At 35.1% G+C, this 24,923-nt stretch overlaps 1 protein-coding gene across 3 annotated transcripts in view; it reads right to left on the bottom strand.

Annotated features, from left to right (window-relative positions):
• RELN (reelin) overlaps positions 1-24,923 on the bottom strand; it is a 521,226-nt gene that overhangs the window by 247,031 nt on the left and 249,272 nt on the right. For all 3 annotated transcript variants that reach the window (XM_003268163.3, XM_030826362.1, XM_030826363.1), the window contains exons 7-8: positions 16,250-16,346; positions 11,308-11,359 (exon numbers count right to left, since the gene is read on the bottom strand). In XM_003268163.3, coding sequence (XP_003268211.1) covers positions 11,308-11,359; positions 16,250-16,346 — 149 coding nt within the window. The remainder of the gene's footprint in view (positions 1-11,307; positions 11,360-16,249; positions 16,347-24,923) is intronic.

A 24,923-nucleotide genomic window follows, 5' to 3' on the forward strand; every position in this document is an offset into this window, starting at 1 on the left:
GTTTCTGTGCTATGCCGGCCTGGAGAATCCTAAAGAGCTTTTAGAGTTTATAATCTCAAGAATACACAAGCACATGAACCTGCAGCAATTATGTACTAATGAAATGCAGCCATATTAAGTACATAAAAATTCTGCTCATTGTGCAATAGCCTATTTACCGTAATATGCATGTAATATATACAGAGCCAGGAAGTTTCCAAAATTTACAAATAAACTTTGTCTTTTCTTTCCATCCCTCTTGAGTACTTGGCATAACAAACAATATAAAGAATAGCTTGATTTGATATAAAATCAAAGCCACTTAAAAATATAAATATTAATAACTCCTACTGAAAATTAAAGAGTTACTTCCTCCCTTGGAATAATAGCCATATAGGTCCATAATCCCTTGAGGTTAGATGAATTCTATAATTCAAATAACTTAATTAACTTATAGATTTCCAAAAGGTAATATGGTGCATATGCCATGCCTAGAGCAGCACTCTATAATCCAACACATTAATACTTCTGCAGTGAAATGCATGATAATTCACATAAGTAACAGAAATAATGGTCATAAATAGCTGTAAATCCTTTCAACTCAGGTCTTGCTGCCAAATGAATTCAGGTCATGTCAAACTTTGCCACCATATACATTTTTTAAAAACTGGCTTGTGATATCTCCATATTTTTTGTAATATGAAATTACAGATTAGGGATTGTGAGTCTGTATCTTCAAGAATTTCATCTATTCTGTTTTACTTTTATAGAAGGATCAGTCAATTGGTGTTTAGTCTCTCAAGGCCTGGGTAGTTTTGGGTAGGTTTTTTTTTTATTTGGTTATATCATTCCCCATCAATCCCAGGACTTTTCAAAGTAAATCACAGTAGAATGCAATAGAAGAAGGTACTGTTATCTTGGGGATTGGTAGTGGTTGCTGGGAGCAGCCTCTTTCCCCAAAGCTCTGCCTTAAAAATGAGCTGCCTTTTCAAATGCAGCACAGGGCCACAGAAGGAGAGAACTGATCTCACAGAATTTATAGATGGGGAAAATCACTGCCAGAAATCATGCCTCTAGATAGCCCAGTGGGACCCATAAATACTGAAGGCTTGAGGAGCGTCTGGACAGAACCCTGTTGAGGATTCCTGCAGCGCGAGTGCTGCCACTGCCACTACTCAAAACTCAGACCTCAGAGACAAGCGCAGCTCTAGGAGCTGCATGTAAACAACAGCATTTGATATAGAAAGATCATAAAGTTATAGAATGGATGCAATCTGGCTACTCAGAACTCCCTGCTACAAACTACAACAACTCTTAGCAGGATCAGCACATCCTTTCCTCTTTTCTAGATAGATAAATGGAGAACAGCACCATTAACTTGAGGTTGCAGTGAGTGGAAAGAGAGAAAGAGATGAATGGACAAATTTTAGGGAGCTTTTAAAAAGCTAGAAACTTACTCTCAGGGGATATTACATGTTACTCTAGGCAAGTGCAATTCAAGAGCATTCAAGAAAAAGACTTGCCTCATGCTACATTGAAATGTGAAAAATGTGATAAGCAACATGAAGATATTGGTATAATAAGCAGTTCTGGCATTTATCCTTTTTTTTTTGGAAGCTAAGAGTGAATTTTGAGGTCAGTATTATTCACAAGGGAGAAAATACTCTTACTCTACTCCCCCAAAATTAAGAAACACAGTAAAAGCTTCTTTGCTACTTTGCAATTCTTTTTCAAATAATTCTGCCCCAAATAAGACCATTATTATCCAGATTATCAATAGTTTGATAGTTCTATGAACAGCACTGTAGAAAAATGATTATGTCATACTTAGATTTTTATTTCCTTCTTTACCATCTGCCAGAAAATCCCTAAAAGTATTAGCTTTCTTGGCCCATGGCATCAAAATAATCTACTGTTAAGTAGAGCAACATCTTGATGACATGGCAAGTCTAGGAATACTAACTCATGAACAGTATCTAAAATATGACTCCCAGTTTTAAGCATATAATGCTGTAATTTCCAGGATGGCTGGTTTAATATGGTTTTGTTGTTTTGTTTTCTTGCTGTTTTATTCCTATTCCTCTCCTAGTACAAAAACCTATGCTATATAACATTTTAGGTATCTGAGCATTTTGTTTAATAACATGACTATCTAAATAAATTTGTTCCATTAATGTTTAGATTTTATAAAATTATAATTGTTTATTTTCTAGTAGCTAGCTTCTTGCTTGATAATATTCAAAGCAAATTGTTTTTATTACTCTTATTACCTCACTGTATATCATATATCCACAGGGTACTTTGGAATACAGAGTTCAAGACGAGGGAAAATCTACTGGGAAGATGAGAATTTGGTCCTAAGTGTGCTATTTTACCAATTCTCTGATCACGGGTAAAATAAATGCATGAGGAATGGCTACATAGGGAATGCGGTTGAGTCAACGGTCTGCCTGGTTGGTATGCTCTCAGCTGCTGTCCCCGACGTCTGACAGTGTGTGCACATCCCACCATGCAGAGCAGCTTCTGGCTCTCATGAAATACAGGCTCGATTTGCCTCGCCTATGCCTGCATATAGAGGCAGCTCATGCTTTGTCAAAGTTCAGGGGCTGTAGCCAAAAGGGCAGCAGTTTGATTCATGGGTAAGAAGCAGAGCAGGAAAAAATGGTTACTGTATCAGATAATGCTTTGTGGCAGCCCAGGAGGGAAGTGTCCTGGGGCTTCTCAGTCCCAAGTGACAGGGATGGCAATTGTGACTGAAAAGAGCCCACAGATATTACTTTAATTAAGAACAGTTCCATTCTGCATGAACAGAAATCCTCTAATTACTCTTGGATCTGTCAAGAACTGTTCTTGACAGAGCAAACAAATTTAATTTTGGTAAAATATGGTCATCAAAGTTAAGATAATTCATTATTTCATGAATAGAAATTATACATTTAGAGAAATGAATATGTCCAAAGTTTTTGCTCAGCCTAAATTACCAATTAAACAATTATTTGGATAAGGAAGTCTAGAGTTTATGTCTGTACCTCTGTTTTGCTCACCAAAAAATACTCATGGGGGAATTTAGCGTTTATTAACTGAGAAAACATATTTCAAGAACAATGTTGTATGGGGGAACATAATATGCAAGCAAAATTTTCATTCTACGCATCTACTAAAAACTGATATTAAGGATTAAGAGAGGTCAAAGAAAGTAGAAAAATAAAGTCAATAAAAATCTTCAAAAGTATTCTGTACTTGAACTAAAAACATGCTTCGTTTATACTTGAAATACTTTTTTTCATAATATATAGAAAAAGAACCAGGTTCTAAAAGCAACTGTCTTCCACTTTCTGTTTTATATTTATGTTTAAAATGAGGCTACTAGTAATAATCTCTGTTTTGACTATCAGACTTACAAACCTTTCTTTCTGGCTAAATGTGACAGTGCGTGATTTATTGTACTTAATATTTTGTCCCTCAGTCACTTTCCTGGCTGAATTTCCCAAACCTCATTAGGGGACTTCTTCCAGTTCATGGCAGATGGACAATGACCACAGGATATAAAATGAACAGCTGTCCTCCTCCCTGCTTGTGCCTTTCTCCCTTCCAGTCCTATCCCTCTTCCCTCACTTCCAAAATATTTGTATTTCTTCATTGTCACTGGTACTCCTACCATAATGGAGAGAGGGATCCATTCTCTCCCAATTTATGGAATGCCAAGCCACGTTCCAACCACTTCCAAGTGCCCACCCCCTGCAAGTTTTCTCCCAAGCCCACAGTAGAGAACTTTTGCCATGTTGCATGAAACACAAGGAAGAGAAATGTGTCTGGCTTTGCCAGGTTCCCTGCCAGGCCGTCCTCCTTTCCCCAGGGCCCACATAAACTACGCCCAAATGCTCATGCCTGGCCCATTTTCTAGGAGGACTAATCCCCATCCTGGGCAGCAAGTGTTAACTATCTCCCCTCCTCCACTCATGGCAATCTGGAGACAGCATTAGTTTCATTGTTGCTGTCTGGCTCTGACCTTGGTCCCCAGTTCTTAGCAGGGCTCCTGCGTCTTGTTCTTCTTACAGGGTGCCATTCCCCTAACCTTCACCATGACGCCTGACCCTCTGGTGGTACCATGCCTGCTCTTGTCAATCTCTTTCCCAAATAATGAAGTCCTCCCTCCAGCCCTCCCTCTTTCCTGGACTTTCGAACAAATTAAAATCTCATTCTCCTCTGTAGTCTGCATCTGTTAATCAGCAATGTTTATTGCCATACTTGTTTTCTTCTCCCACGTGGACTCTCCCCTCACCCCCTCACCTCTATTTGATAATGAACTTCTCAAAGATTGGGGCAGTGTCTTAGGCTTTGCTTTCTCTACAGTGAACGTAAGCACATTATGATACATATAATAAACATTCTAAAGATCCTAAAGATCTTCTCTTTGACAGATGAGTCCCTGGTTAATTGACAAGAAACTGGAAACTGCAGGCTCAGACTAAATTCTAACAATGCCCATGGATTTCATTTAGCATACTCCCTTGCTTCAGAAGTGAAGAATGAGGATAGTATTCAGCACCAGTGTGGAACAGTATGAAATTCCTAACCTAACCTAGGAATTCAATTTAGTTACATTTTTTTTTAGTTCTAGGTGTGAGCCAAATTCTGTCTTACATATAGAAAGGGACATTTGTAAGTTCCTTAGCCCTCAAGGAATATTTAAGTCAGAAAAGGTGAAAGTGAAAATGTGCAGAAATGGTCAGTGTATCTATCAAAGCAGAGTGAAGTACCTGTCATAAAATAAATTCAGAGGAAGTGGGGCAACGGGATGAGTTTTCATGGAGGAATGGTGTTTGAGAGACCATTTGGTCTACATCAGTAATGAATTTCTTCTCATCCTGTAGTTCACTGCTGTATTCCTTCTACTACAACAGTCCCCCCAAAATGTTAATAGCACAAATTTATGAATGAATTACTGACATTTTTCTAAGCCTCATTAGATGAGTGACAAATTGAATATCTCAAAAGAGAAAGGGGATAATACCTATGTCAAATTGTGTATTTTAATAATTCATATAAAAATATTTAATTATCAGTTCTAATAATTAAAAAACACAATTAATCTCAACAATCTTTGCCAGAACTTTGGGCTTAGTGGTATTTTACAGGATTTCAGAATATTTTCTTTTGTTACTTAAGCTAGGGCTTAAGAGTTTGGGGTGAGGTGGATTTGAAATAAATATATATTTATAAATATTATATATAAATATATATGTTATATATATGTATTTCATTTAAACTCATTTTTAAAAATAAGAATTCCCTAAAAACGTCAATTGTGGGATGACAAATCAGGATACCCTGCATCATAATCAGTTTCACACCTTTGCTTACCAAATTTTAGTTAACATAGAGGTATTCCATATATATTTCATTTTTTGTTTTAATATAGATATTTGAAGATCTGAAAATCAAGTCTTAAATCTTAGTTGAATACATTTACATCAAAGAACCTTACCCTTAAAAAAAACGTGTATTTAACCTTATAAAACATATGTATTATTTTTGCCATTAAAATTTTCTAATGTTTCATTTATTTTTGTTTTGGGCTTAGGTCACCAAATATTTTGTTAGTCTCATACTCAGAGGTGTCCATGTTTCAGAAGAGGTGTTCACTATTTCACAGTAAGTTCCCCAAGGTCTTCCTCACCAGGGAGAGTGATTCTTGAAAAAAAAAAGAGAATCTAATTTTAAATATATTTCAGTAAGTTCGTGGAGGAAATGAGCAATAATTCATACCAAGATATGGAGGGATCGATTTCTCCTCCTCTTGAATTATCTGTTCTAAAAGAGTTAAGAGAGAAGTTCTCTACCGAATCAAGTTCTGAGTAATTAAGATGTTTATGAATTCGGCTCAAGGGAAAAATCAACTGCTTTTCTTATGCTAAATGAAATATAATATCTTTTACAAGTGACATTTTATCCTTTACATCTATTAAAGAAAAAACAATACCAGATCTCTTTTCTTTCACAAAGCAATATTCCAATTTAGCTAAAAGTATTTTTAGCTTTTGTAATTTCCAGTTTTTATTTTTCAAAATACACTCGTGTAAACAGACTGGCTCTCATTCATCTCTGAGACTCCGTAGCATGTACAGTACAGAAGGAGAATAATTTAGGCCTAAGAACATTTGTATATCTTAATAAATATAAAGCATTTATGATTTAATGACTTCCGTCTGTCTTGAAATGACAAAAACAAAAACAAAGTAGCAAAAAAAAAAATTAAACACACGTACAAAAATAAAACCTGAATGTTTAGGACATCCATAAGTAAAACTCAAGAGAAAAGGTGCTAATTCTATAGATCATGAACAAATAATAGATTCTAGTTAGCTCAGTAATTACGTACTGATAAACACATGCATATATATTTCTGTCTACTTGTTTCACTTAAAGCATAGCTTACTGGTGATTCTGTTTGTTTCTGGGTAATCTTTTCCATTGACTGTGGTCCTCAGATCACCTCCCCCAAATCCCCTCTTGGCATGATATGTCTGCATCACATCAGTTTAACACTCGGTAACATACTATTATAGATGTCTTTGTAATGGTTACTTGTCACTTAGGCAAGAAATATTTATGAGCATCTGTTTATTATGAGTCCCTGGGTTAGTGACTGAGGATACTGTGATGGACAAGATAGATTTGTCTGGCAAGCCAAACTATTTATTCTTCATGGTGTGTTTTTAAATGCTTTACCTTTATTCCTTGTTTGGCTAATGAATCCTCTTAATCTGATGTAAGAGGTAAGCTAAATTGAACAAGCATATTACTTGGTAAATTCTTTTAGAGTAACTCAATGCAGATCTCTATCAAGGAAGGGACAAGGTCACCCCTAACACAACTACCCAAATAATTTTTCTGAAGAATTAATTTCATTCTATTTCTCTATTGCTTCAGAGAGAAAGAGGTTCTTTTGCAGACCTCTATTAAATAATTAAAGAACAACATCATTTTACTTTTTAAAAGTTAAATTAAATGAGTTTAAAACCTCCATTTAACATTTATCCCTCTATTAAATAAGTTGAAGCCCTGAGCTGATACAGATGAGTCTTCAGATAGATGCAACTTTATCTGACATTGCTCATAGCTACCAGGCCAAGTTCCTCTGCTCTAGGAGGGCATGCATGTTCCCCTCCGATGCCTTGCCTGTGTTCACTCTGCCTCTTCACTTGAAAAACCTTTCTCTGTCCTTTCAAGTGACTCAGGTTGTTGGCAGGGATTCTCCTTCCTAAGAAGCCTTCCTAAAGGACCTCATTAGGCACTGCCACCCTGGGGACCTATACACAGACCCATCCTGTTTACAACAATGCCACTTTTCTAGAGATTTCATGCTAGGTATGTACCCAGTGCCTTCTACTACATTGTTAAGTGCTGTAAAAACGTTCTGTTTTCTCACTTATTTTGTTTTCTCAGAGTTGAAGCCAGCTGAAGCAAATACTGAGCACACAACAAATAATCAGTGAAATTTTGTTAAGTGAATGATGGACACAAAGTACTACCGGCATTTCCTTTGGACCCTCAACCCTGCCTGAGAGAGCAGAGTTCAGAGGCATCTGTAGGATAACACTTTGCAAGGGTGTCATCTCAAATTTTTCTTCCTATCCCAGAGGAAATCTAAAGGAAGCGGGTAAATGCCCCTAAGGCTACAACTATAAATTCCACAAGTTGCATCTAATGAATCAAGTGAGGATGGTAGCAAATTGATGTCTCAGCACAGAAATGGATACGAGATCTTTCACTGGAATGGAAAAATGAAAAGTTCTTCTAAGAATACTTTAGGACACTTTCCAAGATGATTTAGCTGTGGATAACATGACAAATTTCATCTTGCAGAACTGCATTTTCAGGATTCTTTAACTTTAAAAATCATTGGTTAAGACAGCCTTACATTTCTGTATATATATGTATGTGTGTGTATATGTATATATACACGTACATAATCTATATGCACATATATAATATATATAATTATATAAACACATCAGATACACACATGTATGTATACATATATAATGTAATATATGTATATATTGTATATACATTGTGTGTGTGTGTGTGTGTATTTGAAAGAATTGAAAGAGTATTGCTGCTAAACATTGGCATGATGGACTTTATTTGAGACACCCCTTAGTAATTCAAGCAATTTTTGTATGAGGAACTTGGGAGTCTTTTGGATAACATTTGTTATGCAACTGAAAATGTTTACAAGAGCAATATGAAAGTATCAACACAGTAACTTCTCCAATTGTAGCTATATATGCCCAATTATGAACATAACTGACCACTTAGGTCATAAATAATAATAGAATTCCCTAGAAAACTGCTTGAATCATTGCGTTATACAGTGAACATTTAACATTTAATATCCTAAAGGACTTCCTAAGGAGTGATACTAAAACTAACTGGACATATGTAACCATATTATTAGTATAGATTTGGAGAAATCCACAGTACACAAGGAAATGTAAATGTTGAATTGTTAACATATAGTTTTTTATAATATAATCTAATTTTTGAACTGAGTATAAATAAAATGGCTATTATGGCTGCTATTGGATTGGTTGGATTCATTTTAATTGCTATTTTGGTATCTGATTACTATGGATACCCACAATTACGGCATTTCTAGAATTTGTGAGTGTACCTCAGTCTGGCCCTCACATCACCCAAATAAAGAGAATGATGTCATACCCTTATACCTCATAAACATCCATATAAACAAATGATAATGAGATACACAAAACATTTCTGGGAATTTCTGCCGGCTATACTGTATTCACCACACACCACCACACACCACACAACAGATGCTTTGCTACTACATTGTTTCTTTGCCATTCTAACTCTTCTTGGTTTCCCCCAATTTTTTACTCTCAAAGTGCAGTAAGTAAATTCACCAGTGAAGTTTATAAACAATAAATTACAATTTCTTTTACTAAATATGTTCCATTTCATTCCTAAGAATATGTTAAAATTTCACTTTTGATTCTAAAACTGCCACCTGAAAAGATTTATAAATGTATTTTTAGTTATAAACTTGAGATCTCTTTTTCTCATTTCCTTCCTCCCTCTTTCCTTCCTCCTTCCACCCTTCCTTCATTTTCTCCTTGCCATCTCTCTCTCTCTGTCTCATTCCCCAATTCTGTTACTCTTCCAGTCTTCCAGCAGGATTCAAATCCATGCTTTAAATAACATATGTTGGCTTGATGGGCTACAGTCCTCTGGCTTGTGGGGAGACCAAGGGCTCTTGCTAAGTCCCATGTTTGCGTCTAGTCCCAAGACCTTGGCCCTGGTGCTTGCTCTGGGTTTTGAGTCTTAGTTAATAAACCCTTCATTCTCTGATTACCTCCTCTTCTTGGTACTTTTTCATTAACTCTATTGTAACTGGTACAAATGAAAGGCAAGGAAATAGAGAATCTATGCCATATTAGAAGTATACTATTCACCAAAATAGAAATTTTTTTCCCTGTAATAAAGGATAATTTAATTGGTGTAGGAGCTCTCCACCCTTGAATAAAGTACAAATGATATTAGGAGACATATATTTTAAAATTGATTCTCTTGTGTTCTTTAATTGCTTAAAGACAATATCTGAAACTAATGTTCATTTCTCTAACAAAAAGAGCAAGTATTCAGAATACTGATACATTATTAACCATTATTCAGCTTATGTTATATATTAATAGCATAATTAATCTAAACACATTTATTCTGATTAAGAGGCTCTAAGTTGCCTGTCATGCTACAGTTAAAAAAATTTGTTTTTGTAGCACCACAACTCTTTAAAAATAAAACTTTTTTTGATTATAAAAACATTACATGTTTGCTACAGAAGAGTTAGGATACACTTGTTAATAAGTCAAAGAAAACTCTTTCATCAAAAAACCATTATTTTTGTTTTTCCTAACACTTTACTTGTGATCACACATGGACTTCTGAACTGTCTGTAAATTGTTGTAGGTAATATTGTCAACTGGAGAAGACAATAACCCAGAATGTAATCAGGTGACTTCACATAGTACCTCCTACACAGGCTGAAACAAGGCACAGTGATGAAAAAGTGACAAATACGTGACTTAAAGAAAACTGTTCTTCAGCACAGTCAACCACAGGGGGCTCCTGGCTGTAGAACACTGACTTGCAATTTGGAATAGAAGAATCCTGAGAGAAACAGTCCTTTCGCTAACAGCAGACCTTCTAAGATATGGAAGCGACTGGAGGATGCTGTTCTGAGCATGGCAGGGGGACACCTACAATTCTCATGCCATAGGGAATGGCCAGGAGGGGGTTTCGCTCTTATGGGACCTAAGCCCCATTAAAAGACAGCATGTTTCTTCCCCTAGAACATTTCCTTTGTAAGTTTATAAAAGTTATTTATAAATACATACCCTTGAAAAATAAAATGGAAGGTAATAGAATAGACAGCAAAACTGCAAGTACTTGATCAAAAGGCACCTTATTTTACTGAATGCTTTGGGTAAGAACTTTTAGCTCTAAAACAAAAGCACTATCACAAGGACAAAAAAACCAAACACCACATGTTCTCACTCATAGGTGGGAATTGAACAGTGAGAACACAGGGACACAGGAAGGGGAACATCACACCCCGGGGACTGTTGTGGGGTGGGGGGAGGGGGGAGGGACAGCATTAGGAGATAGACCTAATGCTAAATGACGAGTTAATGGGTGCAGCACACCAACATGGCACATGGATACATATGTAACAAACCTGCACGTTGTGCACATGTACCCTAAAACTTAAAGTATAATAATAATAAAATTTAAAAAAAAAGCACTTTAAAGAAACACTGCCAGATACAGTCATTGTTTTCATTATCTATGTTTGAATTTAACATAGATTATTTATGCCAAACATGAAGCCCTTAATTGGTTTCTTTCGGTTACCAGTAATTATCTTTCTCACTACCAGTTAGTCAGAGCTCAGGAAATGGAACATATTTCAATCTTAATCTGAGCAAAACACAACCAGCAAGGTAATCCTGCTGTAATAGAACGAGCCAATGTATGCAAAATACATACGTAAATCATCTTAAGATTTTTTGAATTATCTGCAGTATTTTTAACACTACTCACTGCTGGAGAGAAGTGAGAAAAGAATGTAACATTTAAAAATATTTATTTCACTTTAAAGATGTTGTAGATTATTTACTGTAAAATTAAGACTTACTATTCTGTAAATCCAAAATCATCTGGCATTATAATCCTGATTGCACACTATGTTTAAAGCAAACATTTCCAAGTTAAATTGTTATAACTGCTAAAAACACTTACCAATGGAAAATTGGAGGACAGAAGCTGTTGTTGTATTAAGGCCTGTGGTAATCTAGAGAAAAAGAATATATAAAAATAAGACAAGATAGAGAGGAGAAACAGGAGAAAGACGCTGGGAGGGGTATGGGGAGGGGAAGAGTTAAAAAAGAAGAGAGAGGAAATCCATTAACAGAAGTTGCATTTACCCAGTTGCTAGTTCATTTTATCAATGTGTCTGAACACAGACCTGTTTCTTCTTCCCCTGTGGGGAATAAAGAAGTGAAATCCTGACTTGGGGACGGATAGCATATTTCTCAATGTCCTTTCATAAACTGTTTTTAGTGGAATGCAGCAGGTTATCTTGTGAAGGCATTTAACGAAGCTCCTCTCCACTCATTCCACCATCTCCCCTCCATCCTACCAGATCAATAGATCTGGGACCCAAAGAGAATGTAGCAAAAAGGCTACCGAGCAAAAATTGGGAGATAAATTAAGAACAAATGAGTAGAATAAAATTATTTTGAAAAGGAAATAGAAATACAATAGCTAAAGGTCGTAGGCTTTCTTTGTGGAGGGGTGTGATGAAATGGTCTAAAATTGATTGTAAAACGGTTCCATAACTTTGGAAATAAACCAGAAGCCTTGAACTGTACACTTTAAAGAAGGTAGAATCTGTGGATTATTTCTCAATAAAACTGTTACCAAAAAAAAAATGAAGGAAAGAAATAGAATTATGGACCTAGAAACAGTCTTCCAACAAGTTTCTGCTACTTTTCCTTAGTTTCATGAAGAAGCATGCTTAAGCAAAATTTCCCCCTTCTGAAAGAAGAATGGTGCTTCTTTAATTTTAAAATTTTATTTATTTATCCTTCAGAGCAGTTGCTTTAACCCATACCAGCTCAAATGAGACAAGAATTAAGGTTCTCATTTTGCTGGCTTCTGAAACTCTGTACACTATAATATAGGACATTTCAGTTACTCCACCCTATACAATAGAAAGTGGATAACTCATCACTGTGGCAGAGGCAGTAGGTTGTCTTACTTTCGCTTCTTTTTTTTTTCATTGTTTTGTTTTTTTGAGACAGAGTCTCTCTCTGTTGCACTTTGCTTCTTATATGTCTTAATAACATCTTTAGACATATCCCTGCACTTTGTTAGCCCTTATATGATAGAGTCCACAATTGCAGAAGGGTCAAGTGCTATACAATTCATGAACAGCCATAGGAAATGAGTGAGCAAGCCTGTTGCTCTGTCGGAATTCAGCTGAGATGTGAATATTAAAAGATCGGATGCATGTGAATATCACAATATCTATATCATGACTTAGAGAGGTGACTGAACGTGTGCTTTAAATACATGGCTATAAAGCTACTGCTAGTGCATTAAACGTACTGAAGAGTCTTAGATACTTATCCTGATGGTGTAATAAATGATGCTTGTGTCACCTACGTGATCAAGTTCCACAGCTGTGACCTCTGCTAGCGAACAGCAAGTTGTGTGAAATATCGCCACATTTCAAAATTATGTGTGCTAACTGAGGGTGACCCCAGACTTTGATTGGTTACTGATTCTAATTTTTTTCACCAGGGAAGTTTAGGACTGGTATAATGGTTGACTCTCATTTCTTTACCTTTACCCATGTATTTTATTAGTAAAATATCAGCTACAAGAAAGAACAGGAAAGATGAAGGAAAAAAAAAGAAGCACTGCCTATGAAATCTATTCTGAAATCTATTCACCTATATTTATACTTGAGTATTATAAATATAAATTATACCTATATTTATAATTGGGTATTATAAATTATTAATCTTGAGCTCAAATATGAGTTATTAAGCCTTTATATTTGACATTCTGAAAACAAAAAGGGCCCTTAAAGAGCTTTTGATAAATAATATGGTAACTATGAATGTCTGATACATAACTTTTGTCTTACCAAATCTCTCTTAAATTATTAAATACACTCAAAACTACAGGAAATTAGTATGATAACTAAATGAATCAGAAGAAATCACTGTAGGTCGAAGCTGTTCTTTCTGTACTTTTTCTCTAAAATTTTTTATTGAGTTTGATATTGTTTTAGTCCAAACTCACCCTTGTAATTAAAATGCATTTCCAAATATGTGAGAATAATTCAGTAAATAGGCCTGGCACAGAGGCTCATGCCTATAATCCCAGCACTTTAGGAAGTCAAGGCAGTAGGATTGCTTGAGCCCAGGAGTTCAAGACCAGCCTAGGCAACACAGGGAGACCTCATCTCTATAAACAATTAAAAAAAATTAGCTGGGTGTGGTGGTGCACGCCTGTAGTCCTAGCTACTTGGGAGGCTGAGGCAGGAGTCTGAGGTGGGAGGATGAGGTCGTAGGATCACCTGAGCCCAGGAGGTCAAGGCTGCAGTGAGCCATGATGGCGCACCTGGACACCAGCCTAGGTGACAGAGTGAGGCCTTGTCTTAAAACATAATAGTAATAATTTAGTAAATAATTTCTTTTTTTAAAATGTAGGGTAACATAACTCATTTCATTTTAAATTCTGAGAGCATATTTTCCTTTGAGTGAGAAAATGAATTCCTTTTTACCTTTATTTTATACTAACAAAATTAATTAAGTTCGGTGTCACCACCTGAAATACAGAGACTAGGGGTGCATGGCACAGCAGTTAAAAAGAAACAAAAACTTATGCTATGTCCAGGTAACAGTTTCTGCCACCCCTCACTGACTAACTTCTCCAGAAATGAAATGACTATTTAACTACATTCACAAAAATGGAGATCCTCTTTTCAGCATTTTAAAAGATAAAGCCTTAGCCTGCTAAGGTTCTTTGCTTGTGGTTCTTACAACTTCAGTAAGAATGGGCTTTATGAAAAATAAGAAGACATATTGTTTAAAAAGTGATGTTTAGAGGCTGATAACTTTCATTAGTTCTCATGCACAACAATTTTGACTGCATTCAGTCATAAAGTACCATGCAAATGTTTGGATTTTAGTAAATATTGAAAATAATGTTAACTGAAAACCGAATTCCTCACTTTTCATTTGATTGATCTGTCTTCTATAAACACAACTTGGGTACAATATATATTTTTGCTTCGGGGACACCAATACAGTATAAAAATTATGAAAAATTAGAAGTTAGTATAAAATGTGGACATCATCTCCATCATTCTCAATCTGTTTTATTTTATTCCCTTTGAATCTTACCATACAAACTCATCTTAGGAAAATACTTATAATGGAAATACAAAAACTATATACTTTCTTATTTCCCAAATGAAAATAATTATTTTGAGTATTTTCCTTTTTAGTCAAAAGGCTAATCCCACATTAATTATAAAACACAATTCAAAATTAGCCCACTGAATATATCAACTCTAATGCTAAGTAAACATGGATGTAGTGAAACAATCAGGACTAAACATACATAGGATTAAATAATACTTCAGTTTTATGCTATTAAAATAAGAATTTTGGCATTATATTCTTAGATATTTTTATTTCCTATTAACCAGTGGCAACAAAAATAACTTGTCAAGAATTTCCAGGAATATTACTAAGTGAGACGCCTTCTAAAACAGGCATTTAGTCTAAGCTCAATTAACTACAGTAAAAAATTTAAATTTGTGTTAAGGTTTATAGATAATTAATTCTGTCACGGTACATTATTTAAAATGTACTAGCAAATATATTTTTTCAAGAAAAACTTCAGCACCAGAGTCATACTTGTCTGCAGGAATATTATAGCACTTGTGAGGCTTGAATTATGAGCACCTATTATTTTAATTTGCATCCAATTAATTCTGTTTGTGTTGTAATTTCAACTAAAAACTCCTCAATTCATCAATGCTCTGAAGCTTGTATCTTTAATAAATAAAATGTATCTACTGGCATGAAAGGGGTATTTAAGCAGCATAAAATAAGAACCATCTTACAACAATTAATTGGCTTTCATATTTTGATAACTAAATCTTCTTTTAATTGCCCATCTAGGCACCCCCCGCCCCACCATTTACATTGGAAGTCAGTCTTTTGACAACTTTTAAAGTTAATGATTTTGAAACACAATTGTGACAGAAGGGTGAAAAATACAACCTATTACTAGAAGCCCTCTGAAAAGGAAGATATGGGAAGTAAAAGAAGAAGCATTAAAGCCCAAGCTGAAAAGCAGAAAAGTAAAGCATAAGAGATGGTACAAGAAGAGTATTAGGGACAAAGGAATTGAGACAGGATATAATATAACAATTGCTTTTTTATTATTTTTCAAGAAGGTAAAATGAAAGTAGTCTTCATGCCAGAAATAATTACCCAGTTAACAACAACAAAAGGCTCATTAGCCATATGCTGATGGCTAGTAGTTTTACTTCTTTCCATTTTGAATGCTTATGTTTCATTTTACATACGATTTGGCAAGCAAAAGCTACTAATCAATCTAAAGTAAAGGAAAATAATCTGCTTCTAAGTAATTTGACATGAATCAAAATTTTAAAAAAACTGGTTTATTCAGCGTGCTCTTTCACATAAAGAAAAATCCATCAGGTTCTTCTGTGGCTATGAACCAAAGTTTTAAAACAAAGTGATAAAACTGAACATCTAACAGTTTTGACTTGCAAGGAGAAAATAGGACAATTTTAAGAGCATGGCTTTATAGAAGAACTTAGAAGGTCATAAATTGTTTATTATGGATATTACAGCAAATACTCATATTTTTAAAAAGCCATCTAATCATAGTGATGCTCCATGTTTAATGATATCCATTGATGCTGACAATTTTATTATTGAATTATTTATTTTTACATCTGAAAATAGGCCATAGAATCGCCCCTCCCAATTTTAAGATATTTGTAACAGGACTCATAAATCATATTTGAATTTTCATCTGAACTTCAAGAGCATAAGAAAAACTTTTGCTGGCAAAAAGCTCAGTAAATACTATAATGGAATAATGCACATGAATAGCACATACTTACCAGTTCTCGTGGGCCATATGGTTCACAGAAGGTGACAGCATTGCCATGCATAATCGCGCCACACTGTTCTCCAGTCTCACAGTTGTTACATTCAACCCTGCAGGAACACAGAACACATTCCCAGTTTGAGAACTAAGTAGCACACGTGGTTTACTGCTCAGGTAAGAAACGATGTAATATTTATTGTTACTCAGCTCAAATCACCATTTTGAGGAAAGTAGGAGTATTTTGTATTATGATAAGGTTAAGAAGACCTGAAACCAGAAAGACTTGAACATAAATCTCAATTCTTTATTATTATTATTATTATTATACTTTAAGTTTTAGGGTACATGTGCACAATATGCAGGTTTGTTACATATGTATCCATGTGCCGTGTTGGTGTGCTGCACCCATTAATTTATCATTTAGCATTAGGTGTATCTCCTAATGCTGTCCCTCCCCCCTCCTGCCAGTTACTTACAGTGGTGCGTAAGTTACTTAACTTTCCAAAGTTTCAGTTTCCTCACCTGTAAAACGAGGATAACCATACTGACCTAAATCTCACATAGTTATTGTGAGGATTAAATAAGAGATTATATGTAAAACACAGAGTACAGAATCGATGTCATAGCAGGCACTTAATGAAAGATGGTATTATAATCAATAATTATATAATATATACATGCCCAATACAAGGACGTTTGCAAGTATTAAAAATAAGCAGAGTAATATCCACTCACATAAAAACTTGTATCTCTGAAATTAAAAGGCGTTTTATACATTTTAAACATTTTTCTTTGGAGTTATGGTTAATGTAAATGTTTAAAATGACTGTCCTCAAATCTGCATGTATACATTCTACCATGCTAAAAACAATGAAATCAGATTGTATTTAATCCACGTATTAGTATGATATACACGAATTCTAATTCAAGCACATTTTGGATACTGAGCTATTATGCTAACCTCACAAATAACGGAATTAGCTCCTATCTTTATTACTATAAAATGAAGTGGTTATTAAAATCTTAGGACAGGATCTCAAAAATAAATTTACTCATATCTCTATCTAGTAGGTATTGAACGTATGTGCATTCTGGATTTGACCTTGTATATTTACAGTAACATTTACAATTTTCTGCATTGTGACATTTCAATCTACAATCACTACATTCTTAACATGTAGAAAGAAAGAGGTATGTTTCCCCTGTCTGAACCTCAGACCACATGAGAGCTATATTTCATGCAGAAAGAACATTTTCAAAGACTTTCACATTCCAGGTGACAAACATTGCAGAAAGGGCACTATGCCCTTTGTTTAGGAGATTATTGCATTATGCTCTTTCAGCCATTTGTTAATTTTAAGGAAAGGAGTAGAACACCCATCCAAATAGGAAGAAGACAAAAGTGTGGAAGGAGTGCATAAAGCCAGGAGGCAGAAACACTGCACGTCAAAACTTGGCAAAGAAATGAAAGTACGTCCTATATGTTTACCACATTGATTAAATGATATTATTTTAATCTTTTGAGCCGTGTTCCCACACAAAAGATCAACAGTGCCAAGTATTTTTAACATATTTTAGAAAAAACATAAACAAATTTGATACAGAATTTGAAATGTTAGTATCTCATAGCATCACAATTTTTAGGAGATTCAAATCTTCCCTTGGTTACTGTGAAGCAAGACGTTAGAAGAGACACAGCAGTAGCTTTGTAAAGGACAATAAACCTGTCTCTTGTTCATCATTTATGGCATGTTCCTTTTGAGCACATTGTATTCCTGAAATATTTGTTGAATGAATAAATGCATATAAGACAACTTCATAAATATAACCATTTTAAAGGTCTGAGGTCTAAAGAACTTAGAATAGTGCCTGGCACACAGTAAGCATGATGTAATTGTTAGCTGTTATTATTGCTAAGAATTTCTCATGGATTTCCACCATTTTCCTCTACTCCGGAACTTCATATTAGGGTTTTTTTCCATACAGACTGTATTATGCAAATAACTTCTTACTACTTTTCTAATTCTTTAAACTGATTGGGATTGTGATAAAAGTACAGTGAAGTAGCACAAAATTTATAGTAGGCTCCTTACTTTAGTGAGAGATGAAGGTTATTTGGCCTCCAAGTCATTCTGAAATGGCTTAAGAGAAACATCAACTTTGACGACAGAGAAAAAAAGTAAAAGAATGTTCGAACCTCACAATGGCTCTCTGCCATTTGTCTCCAGTGACGCTAAACTAAAAGTGTCATTGTTGATGTGAAATTTGAGGCCTGCTATTTGAACTTCTATAGCAATCATTTTGTCTGTAAATATTGCTCAGCAGTTTCCAAATCAACTATTTATCAAGAAAATATCTCTATATATGTATTACAGTCCCACTCCTTCCATAGTTTTGCTTAAACAGAATTCAGGTAGAAACTGGATAACTGTATAAAAGTGATGGCCTACAGCCTGGAATTAGAGAACCAGTACCTAGATGATAGATGTTTGATGTCTTTGGAGAATCACTTCTATGTTGCAGAATAGCAGGCGTTTTTTTTTAAAAAAACAATAAACACAAGAGAAAACAGATAAACCTATTCTTCCCATTGAACTCAACAATCCACTAGACGCTTCTCTTCTTCATTGTGCTTTATATCCTCAGAAATTTATAGTAAATGCAAAAAGGCATTGGTAACCCTGCTGAAGAAACTAAAAGATTTATAATTATCAGATATTACCCACTGTGTGGCTGCTACCTCCAGAAACAATGGCTTCACCAAGGACTGACGGGACAAATCTGTCAGATTTCTGTCAAGGTCTTTTAAATGTCCTTTACTTGAATTTCTCACAGTATGACTGGGTTTGTCAACATAATTTATTTTAATTTACCCTGAATGCCCATCCCTCTAGGAGGTCAAATCCAACCCTCTCTTAGATGCCAATGGTGTTATTTATTCATCCATCATTTATTAATTAATTCTTGTATTTAACAAACTTAGGTTGAGGGCTTACAGGCACTGCACTAAGCTTTACTGATACAAGCACCAATGAAACACGTCTTTTCTTCTAGGAGCTTACGTTTCAAATGGAAAGGCAGAGAGTAAACAAACAGTTACAATAGAGGGTGTCAATGCAATGATAGCTATTTATTGCATTCTGTGATGTATCAGATACTCTAATGCCTTTTAATCTCTAAGACGGTTATCAGTGTCTTATTTTACTAATGAGAAAATTTAGCTACAGAGAGGTTAGGCATTTGCTCAAGGTCACACAGTCATGAAGTTGCAATTTGAACCTAGAGTTTGTAATTTGGACCTAGAACTTTCTAACTCCAACACCCGTGACACTTGTCATTGCTCTTCATTCATAACAGGAGCATACACTGGTTGCAATGGTACCTAATGCAAAGACTGGGGAGGTAAGAGAAAGCCTCCAAAGGAGATGGTCCCAGACCTGGTCCTGAATGAGAAATAGGAGTTACTCAAGCAAGGAAGAAAGATGAGTGTGTGACAGGGCACAAAGAATGCAGAAATGACACACAGCTGATGTGATAGGTGCTGACAGAAGTTCTACAAACAATGCCTCAATTAATTCATACAAAATCCTCTCCATTTTTTTTATCTCCACTTACATGATGCTAGAACTGAGATTTGGAAATATTAAATTACTGTCCAAGGTTACACAGCTAGTCAATTGCAGAATTGGGAGTCAAACTCTAATTATTTTGTTTCCAAAGTCATGTGGCAAATCCAACTTTCAGAAAAATTACTGTAGCAAATTATGAGCTTGAGGTAGAAAAGACTGGGGGCTACTAATGTAACTCAAGTAAGATATAATGGTGCCTTGTAATAAGGTGGGATGGAGCAAAGTGGACACCCTCTACTGCTCTATAAAAACCTAATGTAAGCCACATTTGTCATTTTCTACTTCTAACGGCTGCATTAAAAAGAAACTAATTTTAACAAGATGTTTTATTTAACTCAATATATTCAAATTATATTTTCACATGTAAGTAATATAAAAATTATTAATTGCACTGTTTACATTTTTAAATGCTGTCTCCAAACTATGGGGTGTATTCTATACTTATAGCACATCTCAATTCAGACTAGCCACATTTCAAGCGCTCCACAGCAGTATGTGACTAGTGCCTATCATGCTGGACAACAGAACTCTAGAGAATTAGAGGGCTTGGAAACTGCCTGCTTTTTAGTTACACTGAAAATTGGAGATGATCAGCTGAACTTTCAGAGAAAGGAGACTGGGACTGATACGACAGTTTGGGATCTAGCTGAAATCATGGGAGTGCATATCTTTAGGGGCCTCGGGATAAGGGAGGATATACAAAGTAAGAAGAGGCCCAAGAATGAAATCCCTGGGGAACAATCGGATTGCCCATGGTCTGGTTTCTGGAAAGCTCTAACCATCATTATAATCCTTCAGTGTGTATCAATCCAAGTGTATCCCCATTTACTTCTCCATAATTATTGGTGGGGGTTCATTTCTATGCATGTTCTTAACTAATCTGTGCTGCCCATTACGGTGATCTTCCTAATATTTTTTTCTATCAATAAAGTTAAGTATTGTACAACTACAAATATGAATGCCATTATGATAAAGGGAAAGATAAATCATAATTTCATGATGAACACAATGATCCTAATGGAGACCAGGCAAGACAGTACAGAGGGCAACTGGTGGTCATGGCTTCCAAGAAGAGAATAGTGATCCATGTCAGAAAGACGAGGTGAATTTTAAAAACCTATGGATATAAATGAACATTCAAATTCCAAGGAAGGTAATTCCTGGCTCACCCCAGAATTTGAAACAATACTTAAATCATAAGTGCTCTTTCAGTCCTACCCTCCTCACTTTCTCAGAATGCCTGTGTCTAACAATTTAACTTAGTTGAGTGCAGTGAGGTATTTAACCCCCAAAAATGTTCTCTATGAAGACCACAAGTAATCTGAAATTCTACTCTTCCTTTATGGAAAAGTTCTATGAGTTCCTAAGAACTAGGATTTGATTTGCTAGATAATGAGTGGTTCAATTTTCTTTAGGCTCAGTGCAAAAAAAAACCCCCAAAACTGCTGTTGTTTATTGCCGACGTATAAATCTGTAACCTCACAATTAAATGTTTTCTACTTTCTCATTTTCTCAGGAAAATGTTGGGCTTTGTAAAGTTAGGTAACATATTCTTCAGAGACTTGTGGGAAGAAGGAAGTTTTCAATAATCCCAGTTAAACAGACTTCTGTTGTTCAATTTGAAAAGGAATGTGACCTCTCAGCCTAAGGATTAGAAATGAATTGCTTCTCTGCCTAATAGTAAAAGTAATACTAAATGTTTCTCTAATCTAAGAATATTTTTCCCCTTTTATATTTCCCAATATGAAAAACAGAACATGAGAATCTGACAAATACCTTGGCGTATCATATGGATTGTCCGCCTCAAAAATATATTTTGCCATGAACAATATGATTAAAAGACATTTTATGGGAAATACTAGCAATCTTCAAAAACCATTGAAAGATTGAACTTATTAAAACCTTCTCTGAACCAATTTATCACACGCTTAGGTTCCACATGAAGCTTATCTATTACTTGAGTTTACAGATCATCAAGTGAGAGGGGACTTGAAGTATCACTTCATCTCATCACTCCCTCATGATGATGAAACAGGACTAGAATTCAGGTTGCCTGATTTCTTATCCAATATTGTTCCCATTCTGCCTAATGCAGCTAGTGAGGGAAAAATTCCAATTCTATAAAAACAATGTGCATTTCAAGGAATGTTTGTCATTTTTACTGTGAACATTTATTTTGAAAATTTATAATAACTTTTCTTAAAAATTGTTTTTTTCATTTATAGGATAATTTTTTTGTTTTGCTGATAAAAATGTACAAAAAGTAGAGAGATGAGTGGACTTCATAAAAAACATTAAGAGTAAATTCACTGGACTGAAGTACATGACAATCAAATTCAATACCCCTTTGGCTATATATATTCTTAGATAATTCATCACAATCTATTATATATGTACACTATCTTTTTTTTTCGCTAACAAAAACATAAAAGAATCAGTAAATATAAAGACTGGTACTTGTTGACCAAAAAAACTAGGATGAAACTGTAAACATAAAAGAAAAAGAAAGGCTTTGAACCAGGGTTTTGTCTTCCACTGTAACAAGCTCCTTGGCAGATTGCAAGCTCGTTATTTTGGTATTAGTTCTCTATTTTTTGTTATTTCTTATTCAGGTGGCTGTTTTTTTTCACGGGACAAAGAATTACATGTGATGGTACCTTTGAACAGTAGAGAGTATACTTCTGAAGATATAACTGAGTTTTTAAATCCTGATTTTTAAATTATTAGACATGAAAATATGCTCAACCACCCATTCATTGGGCACAGAGGAAGATGAAGTGAAATGTCCCTGTAGCCTGGGGTCCCCACATAGCAGTGACTCAGATGGGCTCTCAGCATGCAGGAAAGAGGAGGAGGATGAATGAGAAAATTGAGCTCCTTTGCACAACCAGAGATTTATGAATGGTTGGTGGTGACATCATCCTGATAACAATAAATAAATAAATAACTGAAATATTGTTTTCTCAAGAGCAGTCTAATGGTATGACTCATTCTTTTTAGATCACAGTGAAATCACTCAGCCTGTAGTCAGGTACTCTGCTGAAGCAAGTTAATTACCTAGAAATTCACTGACAATCAGTTATCATCAAATTCTCATTTGAGATACATGTAATTTGTCCCCAAGACCAAGGACATCGTATTATCTCTCCATAATGTACTGCCACTGAAGGGGTCAGTATCTGATGATCAGCTCCACCAGAAGCCATCTGGCATTCTATAAGCCTGAATTTCTGAGCCACATTCACCAGTATTTCTGAATGGAGATATTCAGATAATTTTAACTTTTGTTCTGATTACTTAAAGGTTCTTTAAAACTGAAAAAAGAAAAGAAAAGTTTCTTGTAATTTCCTGACCCAAAGATACTGTGTCTGCACCCCCAGGTACAGATCACACTGCCTGTGCTAACAAGAATCTGAGGTGTGAGCTTACAAAGCAAGGCCAGATCAAGGACTGATGAATTCATCAAAGTAAATGAGACCTTGCTGGCCATTTGGTAGCTGGGCTGTCAGCTGACTTATTCCAAGACACTAGAACTCTTTGTACCTTCCATTCAAACCTCAACAACCAAATACTCAATTTCTGACCATATTTTACAATATAGATAATGTTTTATAATAAAGAGGACATAACCATTATACCTGTAAGCAATTTACATGATCATTTTCGAGAAATGAAAGATCAAGCTTAATTTAAAAAAAAAATCCTACCCTCTTTGTAAATGTGGAATCTTTTTAGAGAAACAGCAAGGAAAGTTCATTGTATGACTGAGAATAATATTACCTTCAACTATGTCATGTCTTTTTTTCTAAGGAGCTAACACATGCTGTAAATGTGAAAATGACAAACTCCATTTATAGCTCATTCTTTCTCATTACTTTTCACTGAGGAAGGTAAGATAACTTTTCTCATTTCACTAGGGAGTTAAAAAATTTGATCTCTTCTTCATTAACAGGTACGAATGACAAACGTTACTTGGGTTAAAAATAACACCTCTAAAATCTTACTACTGCACACAATATTCTGACCTCCTACTATGGTAAATTCCACTACATGCTGCTTGAAGAAATATTTTCTTACTTGTTTCAAATGTACTTGACATTTAATTCCTTTGAGTGAGCTCTTGTTTTTGCCACCTAAAGCAGAAATTAAACAAGGAAGTAATAAACCTCTAGATTCACACCTTATTTCATTAGTTGGACACCCCTGGTTAACCTTTCTATTGTAGATGAAGCTTTTCCCCAGAGCAATTACATCATGCTAGAAAAAGCGGGGAATGACGGGGAGGAAGCTAGAGAGGAAAGTTAGAGGAGAGTTTTGTAATAAGAGAAAAAAGTTATTAACAAAAGAAAAGAAAAAGTAAGAGAGAGTAGAAAGTGGTCAATAAATCAAGAGGGAGGAGGTTAGAGAAAAAGTAGAGAATCATATATGATCAAAATAGTGAACCATTAAACTCCAAATATTAAATTATAATTCCATAACCTGAAAATGCACAGATACACGAGAGGTTCTGGCAAGGGTATGTTATCAGAGAAAATATTTATTGTGTCTGATTTTTTTCATCTATTCACCATCTCCTGTAGCCACTTGCTTTTGAGAAAATGAAAGGTTTATGCTCCCTTTCACCAACACTGTCTTTCCGGCTCACTGCCCATGGGCACGTTGGACACTGAGCAAAGTGGAGATACTTTTATTATCCAATTTATTTCTCAGTTGTTTGTTCATCAGTCTTACTTCTTTCTGATTACCTAGAAACTCCACTTACATTGTAGTTCTCATACTTGGCTACTAAATGGAGGAGTCCTTTTTTTTTTTTTTTTTTTATTTATGGCATGGGGGTTGTCCAAGATACTAATGAACTATAAAGTGGTTTTACTGCTTGCTTGACTTCTTTTCGTTTATGGGCTAAGCTATTATTAAATAAAGTTCCAGCTAGAACAATTCACCCATCTTCTTGAAATCTCAATATTTCTATACTCTTTGTTCAGAAAATTATTTTTCTCAAAGGAATTTTAGTAAGCCAAATCACCAATCTTTTTCCTTATTTCATATTAATTGCTC

Source organism: Nomascus leucogenys, chromosome 13 (assembly GCF_006542625.1).
Source record: "Nomascus leucogenys isolate Asia chromosome 13, Asia_NLE_v1, whole genome shotgun sequence".
NCBI lineage: Eukaryota > Metazoa > Chordata > Mammalia > Primates > Hylobatidae > Nomascus > Nomascus leucogenys.